At 39.7% G+C, this 21,340-nt stretch overlaps 1 protein-coding gene across 2 annotated transcripts in view; it reads right to left on the bottom strand.

Moving 5' to 3' along the window:
* Nucleotides 1-5,019, bottom strand: part of Pus10 (Pseudouridine synthase 10) — a 77,254-nt gene extending 72,235 nt beyond the window's left edge. For both annotated transcript variants that reach the window (XM_090376758.1, XM_090376759.1), the window contains exons 1-2: nucleotides 4,906-5,019; nucleotides 201-373 (exon numbers count right to left, since the gene is read on the bottom strand). In XM_090376758.1, the coding sequence (XP_090232884.1) occupies nucleotides 201-341 (141 nt within the window). In that variant the 5' untranslated portion in view covers nucleotides 342-373; nucleotides 4,906-5,019. The remainder of the gene's footprint in view (nucleotides 1-200; nucleotides 374-4,905) is intronic.
* Nucleotides 5,020-21,340: the final 16,321 nt, after the last annotated feature.

The raw sequence follows: 21,340 nt of genomic DNA, 5'->3' as shown, positions 1-21,340 counted from the left end.
AAAAAAAAAAAAAAATCTGTTAACACAGCTTATTTTATATGAAAATAAAGGAAGTACAATATATTTCATATAACTCAGAGATTCTAATGTTTATATGAATTTCATAATAGATACAGATTTTGCCAAATGGGGGGCGGGGGTTGCTGAAAACTTGAAAAAGTATACATGATGAGTAATAAAGCATGAAATATCCACCTCACCTTTTCCACAAGATCATTTGAAGAATAAACTGTATATGTTCTTTCCCCAAGAAATTTCAATATGCATCGATAACAGCACCCTACATCTTCTAGGAATTTAATAACACTGCTTCTCTCATTGCCATCTTTTCCAATTAGCATACTAAAGGAAAGTTACTTCTTTTCTTGATTATCTGTTTTAACCACAAAGAATGAAAAACTCAAAATCACTGACAGATTTCCTAAATTTCCACATTAAATTTCTTATGCAGAAAAAATATGGCCTATATATTTATTGGATAATTAACAAAAATTCATGTGTATTTAAATTACACAAATCAATTATAATTAATCTGAATGGTTTTTATAAAGAAGTAAATTTCTATAATGTTTGTCATACATGACAGTAAAGCTGGTTTGTCATTTGGCACTTGTTTTTAGAAGTCTTAGTTCAAATTCTGATAAAGAATGGAAGAATTTTAAAATGCAAATAACCATTTGCACTTTGCTGGTAGAGCTCTTTTACCAAAATAAAATAAAATAATACCCTGTATGCACTTCAGGAGCATCACTCTTTAAAAAACTTAAAAGGAGCGGTTACCCAAATGGACTGCACAAAATGATAAGGAAATTCAAAGTAACGGGTTATTTATCTATAGTACCACCAGAAGATGCTGCATAACTGCAACAGCTGTCATTGACAAAATTACTCTGTTGGGGCTGATGCCATAAGAAATGCACTCTTCTGCTAGTTCCTGAGTAGGAATATCTAATTGTCACAACAATTAGATATTCCGTGGGTGACACTCTGCAAAGTACTACAATCCTTCCTGCAGTAAGATCCATATGTGAACTGATGCAGCAAATGATCTCTCGAGGCTTGTTTTCGCACTAAGAAGCATGTTAAAACTTTAAATATCCATAATTATAATCAGGTATGGGGAACATAACCATCAATAAAATTCTTCTCCAATGCCCATATGATATATTTGGTGTTGGTTCACAGCAAAATTCATAACTGGACTTTTATTTTTTAAGGTTTGGGCACATACCCCAAAAATATACCATTATAAGTAAACTGTGATGTAGTGGAGGGTGTCAGCATTTTATTCACGCCATTTTTTTTTTATTTTTTTTTTTGGAAACTCAAAACACGAATGGTATGAGAACCTATAGTACTATGTATAAATATAGTGCAAATGCATCAGGAATACATAGCTGTATCTGAATAAATCAGATTATTAATAAAACGGCATCGTTTTAAGTTATATCTCATATTGTGAATACCTTCACAACGAGTTGCCATGATATTGCACTACTTCGAATAAGTGACGCTTCACCTAAGGAGAAGACTAATGTTACTTATTCTCAGATGGATACCACCACCCAGACGGCACTGTTTCAGGGCTATTTGGCCCTTCTTCGGTGGGTGGGTAGGTACCCGAGTGATGCAATGATGGCAAAACAGTTATGAAGTATAACTCCACAATATGAGAGATGCCTGATGGTGTATCATGTATTTAGACTCAAGCGTTTAAGGCATAAGCCTCAAGCTATGAAGGAGTCTAGACTATGTATAAATATAGTGCAAATGCATCAGGAATACATAGCTGTATCTGAATAAATCAGATTATTAATAAAACGGCATCGTTTTAAGTTATATCTCATATTGTGAATACCTTCACAACGAGTTGCCATGATATTGCACTACTTCGTACTACTTCGCACTACTTCGCACTACACTCGGGTACCTACCCACCCACCGAAGAAGGGCCAAATAGCCCTGAAACGGTGCCGTCTGGGTGGTGGTATCCATCTGAGAATAAGTAACATTAGTCTTCTCCTTAGGTGAAGCGTCACTTATTCGAAGTAGTGCAATATCATGGCAACTCGTTGTGAAGGTATTCACAATATGAGATATAACTTAAAACGATGCCGTTTTATTAATAATCTGATTTATTCAGATACAGCTATGTATTCCTGATGCATTTGCACTATATTTATACATAGTCTAGACTCCTTCATAGCTTGAGGCTTATGCCCTAAACGCTTGAGTCTAAATACATGATACACCATCAGGCATCTCTCATATTGTGGAGTTATACTTCATAACTGTTTTGCCATCATTGCATCACTCGGGTACCTACCCACCCACCGAAGAAGGGCCAAATAGCCCTGAAACGGTGCCGTCTGAGTGGTGGTATCCATCTGAGAATAAGTAACATTAGTCTTCTCCTTAGGTGAAGCGTCACTTATTCGAAGTAGTGCAATATCATGGCAACTCGTTGTGAAGGTATTCACAATATGAGATATAACTTAAAACGATGCCGTTTTATTAATAATCTGATTTATTCAGATACAGCTATGTATTCCTGATGCATTTGCACTATATTTATACATAGTCTAGACTCCTTCATAGCTTGAGGCTTATGCCCTAAACGTTTGAACCTATAGTACTTAGTACCATGCACAGGATGAAGAGAAGATGAAAGAAGATACTTGTTGACATTACACTTGAATTTCTGTACATTGTAATTTTCAGGAAATTTGTGTGAAAGGAGGTTGTTCCAGAAGACGGAAGCTGAAAGAATAAATAAGGAAGAAGAAAAGTTGGTTCTCCAAGTTTGAAGTTGGATAGTAAAAGGATGCTGACTGGTTTCTGCACACATTTAGACTGGTTTGGAAGAGAGAGAGTAGATATTACAAAAACCAATTCAGAGGAACTGTGACCATGGAAGTATCTATAGAAAGGTATGCAGCAGAAAGAGAACATATATGACATAGAGAGTGGAGAGAGACTGTAAGATATGGGTCATTAATTAACCTAACTGCACTCTTTTGAATGGAGTCTAGAAGATTGAGAGATGTTAAGAGAGCACTGCTCCAAATTCAGGAGCAATATTCTATGGAAGGGCAGATTTGAGATTTGTACAGTGAGTAACTGTTTAACTCTGATTACAGTGCAATGGTCAAAATATAATAAACATACTGAAAACAAGTATTGTAAAGATATTTTTCTAGGCTTCAGAGCATTACTGAATCTCTCCTCGTATTAACTTGACATTTTATATATAAAGCCTGAATTATGCTATCTGATTGCCAAATAAATAAATCCAACAAAGTCAACTGGATTTTCTATTTATTTTCTAAAAATAAAAACTGAATTTGATAAAACCTATTAACAGGTTTTAGTAAAATAATAAAAAAAGAAGCTGACATACTATCATGAACAAAATTCATTTAATTATAAATTATGGATTTGCAAAACCCTTACTGAAACCAGAAATGTAGTCCCAAAACAAACAAGAGATGCATTCCATTTGATACTAATTTGCAGCTAGTGTCAGACTACAAACTATGAGAATCAATGTTATTTCAGAATCAACTGTCTGAATCACTGCTATGGAATCACTGCTGAATCACTGCTATTCGTTGTGGAAGTTGATAGGTTAAATAAATTTAAGGAGGAACTGGACAGGCAATTGGAGGGTATGGTGTGATTTTTTTTTTTTTTTTTTGGCTGATGCTGCATAAGCTCCTACACTTGCTTTCTTGCATCAGGTGCCACTACTACTACTACTACTACTACAGCAGTGATTCAGACAGCTATCAACTATTATATAGCAGTGATTCAGACAGCTATCGACTATAAAATATTTAAGGGCAAAGGCCTCAATGCTACGAGGTAGAATAACTAACATATAGGCTAGTGCAAAAGCATCATTTTAACGTAGCCATCTACCAAAGTAGTTAAATTAATTAATTAAATTGGCATTGTTTTGGTTATATCTGATATTGTGAAAACCTTCACAACGAGTTGCCATGGTATTGTACTACCTCAAATAAATAACACTTCACCAGTGGAGAAGACTACTGTTACTTATTCTCAGCGGATACCATCACCCAGACGGCACCATTTCAAAGCTGGTTGGCTTCTTCTCGGTGGGTGGGCAGGTACCCTGGTGTTGCAATAGTTTCAAAGCCAACAAGCTTTGAAACAGTGCTGTCTGGGTGGTGGTATCTGCTGAGAATAAGTAACAGCAGTCTTCTCCACTGGTGAAGTGTTACTTATTCGAGGTAGTACAATACCAAGGTAACTCGTTGTGAAGGTTTTCACAATATGAGATATAACCAAAATGATGCCAATTTAATTAATTAATTAATTTAACTACTTTGGTAGATGGCTACGTTAAAATGATGCTTTTGCACTAACCTATATGTTAGTCGGGCAGCTATCTTAAATAATAGCAGTTTCGGTAATGACTAGCAATTATTCAAATTAATTGGACTTCATTGGTCAAAAAGACAGTTGGTGGGCACCACACTAATAATCGAAAGTTTTATTATTAAATCAACCTGCCTGTCTCATTAACTCATGCAATTTTAGTCACAAAACCACTGATGACTAAAATGCTGTTAGCATCACCTTAACTACTATTCAAAGGTGGGTGGGAGAATGCCGGTTACAAGCACATTTAATTCAACGGTATTGACACTTCGTACTGCAATTCTCCAACTTAAATACCAGCTAAATACAATAAATGCGCGTATCCCTTGCACCCATTAATATATATGTGGGACAGGAAATTACAAATGTTAATATTAACGATAAATTATGACTCGTGTACTCAGGAATAATGTGAGTAATCTTTTATAATTTAATTATAACGCTTTACGTAGTTTTTCAATAATTTTGGAACTGATGAGATTCACAAAGTCCACTTACAAATATGGCGAGAGCTTCACGTAATTATAAGCCAGTGCTTAGTATCCCTGAATTTAAAATTACATAGAGTAAGTAACAATAAACAGTTTATTAAAAATCATTGCTTCAAAAATTATCATCGGCAACCACACGTGTGAATATTCACATGTGAAATGCATAACCAAAATTCCAACAGATGGCGCTAATTTCAAATTGGTACTAATCGGTCATAGCCATTGAGATTTGAATGGATGAATTTAAACAAGTTGACAACGAATTTAATGGATGAAGCTAATTTGATGACTTTAATGGATGAATTTAAGACATGTTGAAGCTCAGAAAGCAAGAAAGGACTATGCAAAAGCATAAAAAAATCAAAGCGCTTTTACTTATTTTTTTCAAAACATTAGTGACACATTCGCGTTAAAAAAACGTGTCTTAATGCGCTCAGACTGAAAAATTTTAATCAGAATTTACACAATCGCAATTCTGTAAATTCTGATTAAAGGCCATGACACCTCATGGTCCTCGAACTAATTCGAGGGCCACGATGAATTAAAAGCCCACAAAGAGTCCCGCATAAACGGAATTCGAACCCAGGCCATAATAAAATAGACCAAAGTCCATTTGCCAGGCTTGGAGCACAGTTGGCATAATTACCGTCTTACTCACACCAGGTGGAAAAGACCTAAATTCAAATTTCGAAAATAACACGAGGAATTTTTATGGGCCTCTGTATATAGTTGTTTGATATACTCAACAGTTTCTCCAGTGCTTATGTGTCACTGACCTAACTCAACATTGCACTGGCAACTCATGTCGACTGGATGTGTTTTGATTTTGATTTTTTAGACGCATTAACCTTGCATAATATGTCTGTAAATTTTGTAGTCCTACAGGGGTCGATTTTCTAAAGGAAAAACAAGAGTATGCGGGAGAAAAACAATGCTTCCTTCGCCTGGGACCGACTAACTCAGCTAAGATGTAAAAAACGCCCAATAAGTTCCTTGAGTCATAGACAGGATTCGAACTCAGACATTTTCCACTCAGTGTAGGGAGGATGGTAATTATACCAACTGTGCTACCCACAAGGACTCAAATGAATGCACTGCCTTAGATTTAGATTCTTAACTAAGAGCATAAAACTGCCTCCTGCCTGTCGTGTCTCTCCTTTCTGTATACATTGTGCTCCACATACTCAAATTCTGCATCCTTTATGCCTCAGAGATTTCATGTCTTAGATATCTCGACAACGACTGCATTTGCTGACTTAATTGGTACTTCAAAATCATCAAATTTATTTACTATGCTCCTACTCGTGATGTATATGCAAGTATACAGGCACCTGTTCCTACTCGTTGTTACCCTAACACAGTCCATATTTCTTCTTTCCATTTCCTTGTTTCCATAAATTTTCTTGTTTCATGATGATCCACAGCATGCCTTGAATTGGCCAGTACCTTGCTATTTGTAAGGAAGGAGAGGACAGAAGTTTACTAAACTCTAACAGGGAGCTAAATGATTTTGTAATAACAGAGAACAAAGTGAAGAAGAAATTGTTGAAGTAAAACATAAAAAAGGCGCCTAGGGGCAGATGGAATCTATCCAGTTATATTTAAGGAGGCAGCGAAGGAAGTAAGCAAACCCTCAGCTATAATTATGGAAGGTCCCCGTGGACTGGAGATGTGCAAATGTGTCCCAAATTCACAAAGGTGGTGAATAGGGTCACGCAAATAATTATAGACTTGTTAGTTTAACTTCTGTTCGGGGAAAATAATGGAGTCACTAGTTAAAAAAAGTGATGCAAGATCACCTAAACAAGACTGCAGTAATAGTACAGACACAGCTTGGATTTGTTAAGGGAAAGTCTTGTCTGACAATTTGATTGGATACTACGATATAGTCACAAAGGAACTAGATACAAAAAATAATTTTGATATCATATACTTGGATTTCAGCAAAGCTTTTGTCACTGTTGCACATGGAAGAGTGCTGTACAAATTGGAGCAGTATGGCATTAAGGCGTTTGCTGCAATGGATAAAGGGATAGTTGAGTGAGAGACTGCAGAGAATGGTAATAAATTGGCACTGCTCCATGTGGGCTAATGTTATTAGTGGAGTCCCCCAGAGTTTGGTGCTGGACCCATTGTTGTTTTATGCATTTATTAATGCTATCGATAAAGGCATATAAGGCTTAATATCCAAGTTTACAGATGATACAAAGGTTGGCAGGGTTGTTAATGATAGTAAAGACAGTATGCTAATGCAACAGGATCTAGAAAAGTTAGGCAGATGGGCTGAGAAGTGGCATCTGAAGTTTAACATTGACAAATGCAAAGTACTGCATATGGGTAGCAGTAAACCAAGAGAAACATATTTAGACTCCGTGCCTCACAGCTGGTTAATAGAGGCGCTGAACGTCTACAAAGTCAATCCGATAGTGACAAACTTCCTAGTAGAAACGATGGCGAAATGGAGTACCACCATTAAGGCAGAGAACATCACAACCACGCCAATCCTCATCAGGAGAGGAATCTTTCAGGGAGATGCTCCGAACCCATTGTGGTTCTGTCTAGCACTTAACCCGCTATCCGCCATACTGAACAGTAGCAAGTACGGATATAACCTCAAAGAAGGAAGGAAGAACCTGTACACCCTCACCCAGATGATGTACATGGATGACATCAAGCTCTACGCGGGAACCGAGAAGCACCTCCAGAAACTACTCCAGATCACCGAAGAATTCAGCAATGATATTGGGATGGAATTTGGTCTAGACAAATGCAAGACCCACGGATTGCACCAGGGAAAATTAGCCAACCGAAACTACCAGCTGCAGACTGGTAAAGAGATCGAAGCCATGGCAGAGGGAGAGACCTTCAAATACTTGTGGATGATGCAGGCTCACCAGTTACAGCACAAGAAAATTAAGGCCTGCCTGACCGAAAAATACCTTCAGAGACTAAGAAGCCTGCTGAAAGCAAAGCTGAACGGAGGGAATAGAGTTAAACCCATAAACACCTATGCAGTTCCAGTCCTAACATACTCCTTCGGGGTCATATATTGGACTAACACTGAGCTGGAGGATATCATGAGAAAGACAAGGGCAATGATGACCAAGAGCCGCCAACACCACCCGAAATCTGCCGTGCAGAGATTGACAATTGCCCGGGAAGAAGGAGGAAGGGGCCTGATAGAACTCATTGAGCAACAGAAGACAGCGATTGTTAACTTGAAGGATTACTTCCAGAAGCACACAACAGCACTCCACTATAAGGAAGATAGATAAGCGGTATACCCCACTTATGGTGATATACTCCACCATAAGCCATAAGGAAGATAGATAAGCGGTATACCCGACTCAACCTAAGTGAAGAGCCCTCCTCCCCAACCTCCTACAAACGAAGCTAGAAAGATGGGCAAAGAAGACATTCCATGGCAGACGCTACAGTGATCTCCATTAAGATCACATAGGCAAAATTGCTTCCAAAGCATGGCTCACAAGCGGGATGCTCTTCCCCGAGACTGAAGGATTCATGCTCGCCATCCAAGACCAGGTAATCAACATCAGGAACTATAGAAAATACATCGCCAAGGAACCCGGAGTGTTCGATGACACATGTCGATGACCACCTGGCCTCAGAAACGATCCAACACATCACCGCGCAGGATGCAAGGTGATCCACTCATAGACACGACCAGGTAGCCAGGATAATACATCAGAAGCTAGCAAGGAAATACCAGTTGATCAAAGAAAATTACTACAAATACGAACCCTAGGCAGTACTAGAGACCCCAACCCACAAGCTGTACTGGGACTGCGCCATAATAACGGATAGGACAGTCCCTACTACAGACCGGACATAACCCTTGTGGACAAGATAGAAAAGGCTACCTATCTGATTGATATAGCGGTGCCCAACACTCGCATCCTGCAGAAAACCCATGGGAAAAAAATCAGGAAGTACACGAACCTAAGACAGGAGATCAAAGAGATGTGGCATATGCAACAAGTAACGACCATCCCTATTTTCGTGTCAACCACAAGTACGGTGCCAAAGACCCTACATAACAGCCTAGCAGCAATAGGTCTCCCAGCGAACACCTACAAGGAACTTCAGAAAGTCACAATTCCGAACACCTGTAGGATAGTCAGAGAGTTCCTGGAACAACAGTGACACCAGACATAACAACAACCACCCTGTGTACTTGGTAGCAATACCAGTCACGAGGTGGTACCCCTCCCCAATTAGGGAGAAATAAATAATAATAATATGTGCTCTACAAGGTCATCTATTTTTACACCTGGCCGACATGCCCTGCTCCTAATGTACCTATCGTTTTTGCACAATATATTTTCTTGTTCCCTGACAATATTATCACTGGTAATAACTGCCTGGTGTTAGCAAACTCTGGCGTTGAGTTGGAAAGCTGAGAGCTTTACAGGCCCCTTTTTTTTTTATTCCTTTGGGCATCCATCCTATTTTTCAATCTCTTATGAATGGCCATCATAAACCTGAATTTGCGCGAAATTTTTCACATTCTTTGCACTGAACACACACAAAGACATCCTACCCATACAGTCTACTACTGGGTAGCACAGTTGGTAGAATCGTCTTCCTCCCCACACCTGATAGAAAAGACCAGAGTTCGAGTCCCCTCAATGACACGAGGAATTTTTATGGACCTTTTTCACAACGTGGTTCAGTCAGTCGGTCTCTTGTGTGGGTAGCATAGTTTTTCTTCTGGAAACACGGGTTTTTAATCCAGCAAACACAAAATCGACCCAAAGCAAGCACACCTAATTTATAGAAAGTATACAAAGAGAAATATGGCCTCAGTCGCTGATGCTCTTAAAACCCTACAACAAAATAACAACAACGACATCCTCCCTGGCTTATCACGTCCCATTTTAACAGTAGCCACTGGCAGAGGTGGAAGTGATTCTTGCACTGCTTCTATTCAAATGAGCAGAAGTCTGAAAAACAAGATGCAGGATATTTCAGAGACTGCTGGTAGTCATTGCGTTACAAGTAAACACATCGGTTGTGTTAGGGTAGCTAAGAATAGAAACAGGTGCATGTATACCTGCGTGTACACCAATGCTAGGAGTTTGGTAAATAAATTTGATGAATTTGAGGTATTGCTCAAAACATCAAAGGCAGATATTGTTGGGATATCAGAGACGTGGTGTCACACAGATATAAGTAATGCGGAACTGGAATTTGGGGAATACAATGTATATAGAAAGGATAGACAGGACAGGAGGGGAGGAGGGGTTATGCTATTAATTAAGAAACACATAAAGTCAAAGGAAGTGAAGCCAGTTGACATCGATGGACAGGGCAGTGTCGAGTCAGTTTGGTGTGACATAAGCATAGGGAAATCAAAATTGAGAGTAGGAGTGTGCTATAGGCCTAATGACTCTGATGAGTATAATAATATATTGTACAGGGAAATAGAGTGGGCCAGTAAATCAGAGAGTCTTATAATGGGGGATTTTAATTTCCCAGATATTGACTGGAATTTGTGGGTTGGTCACTCGCACACTAGCAAGGCTTTTGTGGATTTATTGGATGATTGTTTTCTACATCAGCATGTTCGTGAGGCAACAAGAGGGAGCAATACTCTTGATCTGATTATCAGTAGTGATTCTTCATGCATTACGAACCTGCAGATAAATGAACCACTAGGTGGCAGTGATCACAGTGTGTTGAAGTGGGATTTACTCAAGGAGGTAACTACCATCAGAGGTAAAGGGAAGGGTTTTTGTTTTCGTAAAGGCGACTATGATGGTCTGAGGCAGTATTTAAATTCTATACAGTGGGACCAAGTGATGATGTTACCAACAGCAAACTCAAAATGGGAAGCATTCAAGGAACTAATCTTGGTGGCTACCAGGCTTTACATACCAACTAAGAAATATTGTTCAAGGTTTAGGCCTAAATGGTTGTCAGATGGACTAATGAGACATGTGGCAGAGAAGAAAAATGCATGGGATACATACAAATTAATGGGTGACATGGAAGCCTATGATAGATATAAGTTGGTCTGTAACCAAGTCACAAAGGAGATTAGGCAGGCAAAGGCAGACTACGAAAAATCCTTGGCAAAGGATGCAAAGAAAAACAGAAAGGAGTTCTTTACATACTTGAACTCGAGAAGGAAAGGGATGAATCAGATTGGTCCACTGGATATTGATGGTACAACAGTTGAGGATCCTGCTCAGGTGGCTAACAATCTAAACGAGTATTTTGCATCTACATTCACGCATGAGGAGTTATTCAGGAAGGAGAATGATGTAGGTAAAGTAAACATTGGCAGTGAGCTGGATGATTTTGTAATAACTGAGAGGAAAGTGGAGGAGAGATTGTTGAGGATAAACATAAAAAAGGCACCTGGGGTGGATGGGATCTATCCAGTTATATTAAAGGAGGCAGCAAAGGAAGTAAGCAAACCCCTAGCCATAATTATGAGAGCTTCTTTGGACTCAGGGGAGGTACCCATAGACTGGAGATGTGCAAATGTAACCCCAATTCACAAAGGAGGATCAAAGGCTGACACAAGTAATTATAGACCTGTTAGTTTAACTTCTGTTCCAGGTAAATTAATGGAGGCACTGGTTAAAGAAGCACTGCAGGATCATCTAGACAAGAATTCAGTTATAGCTCAGACGCAGCATGGTTTTGTTAAGGGCAGGTCTTGCCTGACCAATTTGATTGGATACTATGATGTAGTCACAAAAGAACTGGATGCAGGGAATAACTTTGATATTATATATTTGGATCTTAGAAAGGCTTTTGATACTGTTGCACATGGAAGACTGCTGCACAAATTGGAGCAGTGTGGCATTGGAGGCAAATTGCTGCTATGGATAAGGGGATGGTTGAGTGGCAGAAGACAGAGAGTGGTAATCAATGGACACTGCTCAACGTGGACTAATGTTATTAGTGGAGTTCCTCAGGGTTCAGTGTTGGGTCCGTTGTTGTTTTCGGTGTTTATGAATGATATTGATGATGGGATATCAAGTTTAATGTCTAAGTTTGCAGATGATACAAAGGTTGGCAGGGTCGTTAAGGACACTACTGACGCTATGCTGCTGCAACAGGATCTGGAAAGGTTGAACAGATGGGCTGAGAGGTGGCAAATGAAGTTTAACATTGACAAATGTAAAGTACTACATATGGGTAACAGTAACCCTAGAGCAATGTATCAACTCTGCGGTACTACACTGACAGTGGTGGAGAATGAAAAGGACCTGGGGGTAATTGTGCAGGCAGATATGAAGTTCTCTGAGCAGTGCAGACGAGCTGCAAGAGTAGCTCATGGTGTCTTGTCAATGATATACAGGAATTTTTCTAGCAGGGATAAGGAGGTGATTATTCCCTTGTATAAGGCAATGGTTAGGCCACATCTTGAGTACTGTATACAGGTCTAGAGGCCTCATTTCAGGAAGGATGTAGAGCTGCTGGAACGGGTACAGAGAAGGGCAACAAGATTAGTAAATGGAACAAAGGGTTGCTCTTACGAAGAAAGGCTTAAGTTTTGCAAATTACAGAGTCTGGAGACTAGGCACCGGCGAGGTGATCTGATAGAGGTGTATAAGGCTTTGAATGGTTTGAGCATGCTCAATGCCAATGGGATTCTTCATCTTTCTCAGAATAATCACCTCAGAGGGCATAAATTCAAATTGAGGAAGGACGGATGTCGGATAGATGTGCGGAAATTTGCCTTTGGCCAGCGGGTGGTTGGTTGGTGGAACCGACTTCCATCACTTGTTGTTGAAGTTGATAGCCTAAACAAATTTAAAGCTCAACTGGACAGGTATTTCGAACGATCGGAGGGGTGAAATGGGAGAGGGTTTTTTTTTTTTTTTTTTTTTTTTTTTGGCTGATGCTGAATAAGCTTGCTTTCTTGCATCATATGCCTCTACTAATGCTAATGCTAATGCTAATGCTAATTTTACTCCGTAAACATCGCCCAGGTATCACATTTTGTATGGCCGTGATTCGTAGGAGACTGCCCCATTCAATTCTCCCTTGAGCCATGGCACTCCCTCTACTTTGAGCTCGTTGCTTAGCTGCTCTGGTCTGAGGCAGGATTTCCATTTATATTCAATTTAATTTGATAATAATAAACTAATAGTTCCCTAAATGAAATCATATATATGATGGTATCATGTTTACGTTTCACTTTACTCTATACTGTTACGTTCGTAGAATTTTAAACAAGATTTAATTTGATTAGATTTAAATTAGATTAAATTTTCTTAAAAATCATAAAAATATGCCAGCCAGATTTGAATCTCAGACCTACTTATTGACCACAATTAAAACATTACAATTCTATCACCATTCATTTCCCTATACTAAAGTGATACGATGTTCGCGCCAAATCACCCATATAAAAGTTCTACGAATCTTAATTCGAAACTTATAAAATCTCTCACTAAATTTAAAAATAAGCTGAAGAAAGTAACAAGCTAAACTATCGAACACAATTCAATAAGTTAATTAAAAAAACGACAAAATTTTCAAAAACACTTAGCCGTATCAGGAGGGGGTGGCATGATTTTTTTCTGCTATAAACTCCGATTTTTCAGTCAACAAACAGCAAATCGACCACAGAACACACACAATTAGACATTATATACAGGCAAATGGCCTTTAAATCTTAAAATGGATTAAAAAAGCCCAAGTTGGATTATATCGAGACACCTGATTTTAAAAGACTTGAAAGAGCCTGAATAACTAGGATTATCGCGTATGGTGATGTGGAGTTTTAGTTAATCCTCCAGACGACAGAAAACTTCGTCAATAAAGGAGACCGAATTTGCTCTATAAGCGAAAGCTGTGCACACAACCTCTTGCTGAATGGTGCATAGTCGGTGCACAAGATTCTAAGATTCGCGGTTTGAAATCCGCTCACATACGCAGCAACAGATATAATCAACTCCAGGGGCTCACATGTGGTGAGTATGGGCTTGGCACACCAGGTTCCTGAGCTAGATATCATCATTCCTCTCTTTCTTGGTGATTCCCTTCCACTTCTGACTCTTATTTTCTCTCTCATGGAGTAGCTCATTGAGTATTGTCAATGATATACAGGAATTTTTCCAGCAGGGATAAGGAGGTGATTATTCCATTGTATAAGGCAATGGTCAGGCCACACCTAGAGTACTGTATACAGGTCTGGAGGCCTCATTTCAAGAAGGATGTAGAGCTGCTGGAACGAGTACAGAGAAGGGCAACAAGATTAGTGAATGGAACAAAGGGGTGCTCTTACGAAGAAAGGCTTAAGTTTTGCAAATTACAGTGTCTGGAGACTAGGCACCAGCAAGGTGATCTGATAGAGGTGTATAAAGCCTTGAATGGTTTAAGCATGCTCAATGCTGATGGGATTCTTCCTCTAGCTCAGAAAAATCACCTGAGAGGGCATAAATTCAAATTGAGGAAAGACAGATGTAGGATAGACGTGCGGAAATTTGCCTTTAGCCAGCGGGTGGTTGGTTGGTGGAACAGACTCCCATCCCTTGTGGTGGAGGTTGATACCCTAAATAAGTTTAAGGCTCAGCTGGACAGGTATTTTGAACGAACAGAGGGGTGAAGTGGAAGTGGGTTTTTTTTTTTTTTTGGCTGATGCTGCATAAGCCTTGCTTTCTTGCATCAAATGCCTCTACTAATGCTAAAATGCTAATGCTCTCTCTCTCTCTCTCTCTCTCTCTCTCTCTCTCTCTCTCTCAGGGTGAATCTCAGGCATTTTCAGCAAAAGCCTCAGGCTTCCTTGCACCATATGGCTAATAATAATAACCTTAAGAAAAATACAGCACACATACACTGATGATCTAAAACATTATGACTAGCGAGTCGTTATGCAAATCAAAGCAACTGCAGGTGAACTACGGCGCGTGCTTGGGTCGGGACACGGTATAAAAAACATCAGATACTGAGCTACGTTAATCAGTGTTACTCTTGTTCTTCAGATGAGAAGGGCAGCGGACTTAAGCGAGTTTTACAAAGGTCAAATTGTAATGACCAGACGACTGGGTCGGAGCGTATCGGAAACGACACGGCTGGTGGAGTGCTCACGGTCAGCCGAAAGTTGTCCGAGGAGGGAAGACCCATGAACCGCCGTCGAGGTGTTGGACGACCACGGATCATCGATGCTCAAGGTACGCGAAGGCTCTCCTGAATGGTACGTGGCAACAGAAGGGCGACTGTGGCGCAACTTGCCGGTAATTGGAATGCTGGTGAGGGCAGTAATGTGTCACAACACAGTACATAGAACCCTGCTGAAAATGGGGCTGCGTAGCCGCAGGCCGCTCCGAATGCCCATGCTAACCACAGGTCACTGGCGACAGCGCCTACAATGGGCATGCAAGCATCGAAACTGGACCTTGAGTGATTAGAAGAAGGTCGTCTGGTCCGATGAATCACGTTTCCTGTTGCACCATGTGGACGACCGGGTACGTGTGCGTCGTTTACCTTGGGAAATGATGGCATCTGGATGCACCGTGGGATGAAAACAAGCCGGTGGCGACGGTGTCATGCTTTGGGCGATGTTCTGCTGGAATACCCTGGGTCCAGTCATCCACGTACCGGGCTCTGATGTCTACCACCTACCTAAACATCATTGCTGACCAAGTACACCCTTTCATGGCAACGGTCTTACCCTCTGGCGGTGCCGCCTTTAAGCAGGATAATGTGCCATGCCACACCGCACGGATTGCTCGAGATTGGTTCGCGGAACATGAGGAAGACTTCCAGTTATTGCTCTGGCCTCCAAATTCCCCAGACATCAATCCCATCAAGAATCTGTGGTTTGTGTTGGAACAGCAACTCCGATCTGCGGCATCTCAACCATGGACCTTACAGGAGTTAAAGGATCTGCTTGTTACATGTTGGTACTAGATACCACAAGACACATTTAGAAATCTTGTAGCATCTATGCCTCGCCGAGTACAAGCTGCTTTGGCTGCACGTGGAGATCAACATCATATTAGGTAGGTGGTCATAATATTTTGACTCATCGGTGTATACATGCTATTCTGGCATCTGTAAAGCTACGTGAGTTAGTCGACAATGCCTCCCCATTCATCTTAATTCCTTCCCACTTTTAATTTTTTTTCTGAGCCATGAACAACAAATAGCGTGAATAAAGAGTGAGTAGTTCAACTACAGATTCACCAGGAAATCCATTTCATCTCATAGTGGAGTTCATTGTTCATCTGTAGACTTCAAATCGCCATTCTTCGTCTGCTGTTCTAAATTTTGTACATTCCTATGGATGAATCATTCTTGAACAGAACGGTATTGCATGGAACATTATCCTAAATTTTATATTTATATTAAACGTGTGTTCTGTGGTCGATTTTCTATTTGCTGGAAGAAAAATCCGACACTGCTGGAGAGAAAATAAAGCTTCCCTCACCTGAGACCAAGCCGACCGGGCTAGCCGAGTGGGTAAAGTACCTGCCCGGCAACCCAAAGGTCGCGGGTTCGATTCCCGCCTCGGGCTTGGATCACTGTACTGCAAAAACCTTTGGAGGTGCAATATGGCCACAGAAGCCGATGCGCCAACAACTACCAAAATCAAAAAAAAAAATCAATCACCTGAGACCAACTAACTCAGCACCTTGTGAAAAACGACCATAAAAATTCCTCGCTCGTGTCATTGACGAGATTTGAACTCAGGTGTTTTCCACCCAGTATAAATAATATATTATTACTATTTGCTTATTATAAAAGAGGCAATCATTTAATTTGTGGACTGGTGCAAGATTTTATGTTTACCGCGCGAGCTTTCCATAACTGCCGTTAGAGACGCTCTCCCTGATCGCTACTGAGCAGACTCTGTGCGCATGCCAGTACTTGACGATCTAGTGTTGACTGAAGAGTTTTTTGAGATGCGTGTCACTGACGATCATTTTGAAGCAAGTATCATGTCGGACAAACAGATTGGACAGCGATATATGATTCGTTATTGTATCAAACGGGCTTAAATGCATCGGAAATAGTTAAAGAGATGATTGAAGCGTATGGTAATGAGTGTCATGGTAGAACGGCAATGAAGGCTTGAAGTGGTTTCAACATCAAGACAACGCCAGGCCCCATATGCTAATATTGGGCAGGCAGTAATCATTGCCATAGTTGCCAAGGTTCTTCCACATCCCTTATTCATCGGACTTAGCCCCTTTTGATTCCCTCTTATTACCACGTCTGAAGAAAGCTCTGAAAGGCAAGCGTTTCGCGTCCAACGCAATGATGTTTGTAAAGCCACAACGGAAGCACTTCGCAATCTTTCGAAAAATGGCTTGCAAGAAGCATTTAATGCGCGGGTGCAACTGTGGCGAAAGTGTGTAAAGTTCAAGGCAGAGAAGGAGAAATCCACAGAAGGTTCAGATGATGATAATTAAGATAGTCTTCTGCACCAGTCGGCAAAATAAATGATCACCCCCCCCCCCCCTCGCATTAATCTTGGCAAAAACATGACATCTTTCAATTGTTATTAAAATAAAGGGGAAATAAGTAAAGCATATTACAAAAATGTTGATTGTATGGCACAATCGGGAGGTCCATGAAATATGTGTTTAGGATTGAATAAATATAATTCTTCAAAATGTTGAGTACTATTATTTTGTAGAGTGTGTACAGTGATGTATAAACAATGGCTTTTATATTTTATTAGTTAAGTTATTAATAATCAATTGGTTACCAGATAATCGTTTATTTACTTTTCACTTCTAATCACGGAAAAGAAAAAATCAATTAATTAAAAAATATATTTTAAAGGGACGTTTTTAGCATATTATCACTATATTTGGTATTATGCAGAAGACCACAGAAACTGGGGTTTTTTTCGTACAGCAAAACAGGCAAATCGACCAGAGAACACACGCAATTTACAGTCATAATACATATATGGCTATATGTAAGAGATTAGGAGTGACCCTAATATAATAATTTTAATTTTTTTTATTGAATTTGCAAATTTCTGAGTATGTCCCTCCTCAAATTTACAGCCTTCAAAGATCACTTACAACAAGAAACATCTTGTAATTTCACAGTCTTAGGTAGTGAGGGGATATAAAAGGAGCTTGTTCACATTACTTCTTTGCCTGTCACTAGATCTGCAGATCAAAGGTTATCGTCCCGGATAGGCTATCACTTTTACTAAATAAAAGATAAATGGGTTACCAAACACACTGATAATTTTGACTTCCATCCTTTGAAATGAGCTCTGGAAAATAACCTTGAGAGTCACGCGACAGTAGCATAAAGAACCTTTTCAAATGGAGCGAAATACCTTTCGTCAAGATGGTGTTTGTGTTAGTAAAATATGTAAACATGTACACCATTACAAGACGCAAATAAAACTTTTATATCTGGAAGAGATATTTAATATCGCTGGGAATACATAGTTACTACTCATTGCCAACAGGCTGATAATATTGATGACACGTACATCTTAAGTAATTATATTAGTCTTTTAAAACAACAATAACTCTTCCCTCTCTTCGGGATAATACAAAACAAGATTAATGGGACCACATGACCTTCCTCGTTCCCGAGTCCAGTCTTTTTTTTTTTGCTCTTCACATTTGGTACCGCAATTGTAAATAAATACTTTTTTGTTATAAAGTACTTCTAGCATGCCCTCGTTCAAGTGATGTCAACTTAGCATGCAAATCCCATGATGCCAGGAATTTTTATAGGACTTTCTCACAACGTGGCCGAGCTAAACGGTCTCAGGACGATTTTTCGTTTAGCAAATAAAAATTCGACCACAGAAAACACACAATTTATACACAAAATGGTCAATATGGTCTAAGTCTTTGTCACCTAAAACCTTACAACAACCAAGGTCTATGAGAGCATTTTACATTTTTGTACCAATATAAATAAAATACTATTTCATAAAAGTTTATCCAATTAAAACGAAATTCAAACAATTGCATAATTTGGTATAAACGTCCAATTTGCTTATGTGTACCTGCAACCACTTTTTTTTTTTTTATAGTGTGTTTGATCCAACTCCACAATGAATATATTTTCAGCTACGACACAAATGCAGGTCTCCATATTACTCAATGTCTGTTGGAATTGTCAAATTGGTTGGTTTGTTGGTTGTTGTTAAGTTTTACGTGCATCAGCAACTTAGGCATATTGCGCTGTATATAAAATATATGCAAATCACAGAACACATGCAATATCTCTAAATTGCATGTGTTCTGTGATTTGCCATTTGCTGGATGAAAAACCGTAATGTCCGGGACAAAAACCATGCTACCCTAACTTGAGACCGACTAGTTCAGCCAAATTGTTAAAAATACCTATAAAAATTCCTTACATCATCGACGGAATTCGAACTCGGAACGCGGTATGGGGAGGACTGTGATTGTACGAACTGTGCTACCCACAAGTGCAGTAAAGTAGTAGTAGTAGTTGTTGTTGTTGTTGTAGGGTTTTAGGAGCATCAGTGACCAAGGCCATATTTCTTCTTGTGCATTGTCTGTAAATTGCGTATGTTCTGTAGTCGATTTTCTGTTTGCTGGACAAAAAACCCGAGTTTCTCGGAGAAAAAACCATGCTAACCTTCCTGAGACTGACTACTCAAATAATTATAGACGCAAATAATTATAGACCTGTTAGTTTAACTTCTGTTCGGAGGAAAATAATGGAGTCACAGGTGAAAGAAGTGACGCAGGATCACATATACAAGACTGCAGTAAATAAATACATTTTCTGTTTATACTCCGGGACGACCAAACGATCAGAGGAGTTCACAAGACAGACAGAATACAAGAAACAGCACCGTATTCAGCAGTCACGGGCTTGAATCACGGTCACTCAAAGAAGTGTACTTATGCATTCGCGCGCCTAACCACTAGGCTACAGCGGCCTTAATAGATCAGGCACCGCATGGGTTTGTTAGGGGGGTCTTGTGTGACGAATTTGATTGGATACTACGATGTGGTCACAAAGGAACCGGATGCAAAAAAATAATTTTCATATCATATACTTGGATTTCAGGAAAGTTTTTGATACTGTTGCACATGGAAGACTGCTGCACAAATTGGGCGTTATGGCATTAAGGGCAAGTTGCTGCAATGGATAAAGGGAGGGTTGAGTGGGAGACGGCAGGAAGTGGTAATAAATAGACATTGCTCTACGTGGACTAATGTTATTAGTGAAGTCCCCCAGGCAGTGCTGGGCCCATTGTGGTTTTGCGTATTTATCAATGATATCGATGAAGGTATATCAGGCTTAATGTCCAAGTTTGCAGTGATACAAAGGTTGGCAGGTTTGTTAATGACAGTGAATGACAGTATGCTACTGCAACAGGATCTAGAAAAGTTAGGCAGATGGGCTGAGACGTGGCAACTGAAGTTTAATATTGACAAATGCAGAGTACTGCATATGGGTAGCAGTAACCCAAGAGAAACGTACTAACTGTGTGGTACTACACTCAGGGAGGTGGAGTATGAAAAAGACCTGTGAGTACTTGTGCAGTCGGATATGAAGTTCCGACACGCTGCCAGAGCATGGAGTTTTGTCAAAGATATATAGGAATTTTGCTAGCAGAGACAAGGTGATTATGCCTTTGTATAAGGCAATGTCAGGTCACACTTTGAGTACTGCGTACAGGTCTGGAGGCCTCATTTTAGGAAGGATGTGGAGTTGCTAGGACGAGTACAGAGAAGGGCAACAAGATTGGTGAGAGGAACAAAGGGGTTCTTTTACCAAGAGAACCCCTTTGTTCCTCTCACCAAGGATTAAAGTCTGCTATTTGCAGCATATGGTGACTAGGCACCTATGAGGTGATCTGATTGAGGTGTAGAAGGCCTTGGATGGTTTGAGCAGTCCCATTGTTGATGGGATACTTCCGCTTGCTCAGATTAAGAGCCCGAGGGGGCATAGATTCAAATTAAAAAAAGAGAGTTGTAGAATAGATGTGCGGAATTTTCCCTTTAGCCAGCAGGTAGTTATTGCTGGAACAGACTTCGATCTGTTATTGTGGAAATTGATAGTTTAAATAAATTTAAAGCTGAACTAGACAAACATTTGGAATGACCGGGTGGATGAAATGGAAGGTTTTTTTTTTTTTTTTTTTTTGGCCGATAGCTTGCATTCTTGCATCATATGCCTCAACTATACTAATGCTAACTCAGACACATAAAAAAATCCCATAAAAATTCCTCTAGAGCATCTAGAATGCTTGGATTAATAAAAAGAGCTTGTTTAATTTTATTGGCCGTGATATCCAAAAATTGGCTAATATCTTATTTGTCCGACCAATTTTGAAGTATGCAACACAGGTGTGGCCCCCTCAGAAAAAAATTATATAAATTTATTAGAACAGGTGCAAAAATCTCTCATCAGGTATTTAGCTTATAAATCAGATCTAGACTTTTATTTGTACAATTATAAAGATTGCGGTAAAATTTCCAACTGCC

Source organism: Mastigoproctus giganteus, chromosome 6 (genome assembly GCF_048544385.1).
Source record: "Mastigoproctus giganteus isolate SK-2022 chromosome 6, ASM4854438v1, whole genome shotgun sequence".
Classification (NCBI taxonomy): Eukaryota; Metazoa; Arthropoda; class Arachnida; order Uropygi; family Thelyphonidae; genus Mastigoproctus; species Mastigoproctus giganteus.
This window is presented reverse-complemented; position numbering and strand designations above follow the sequence as displayed.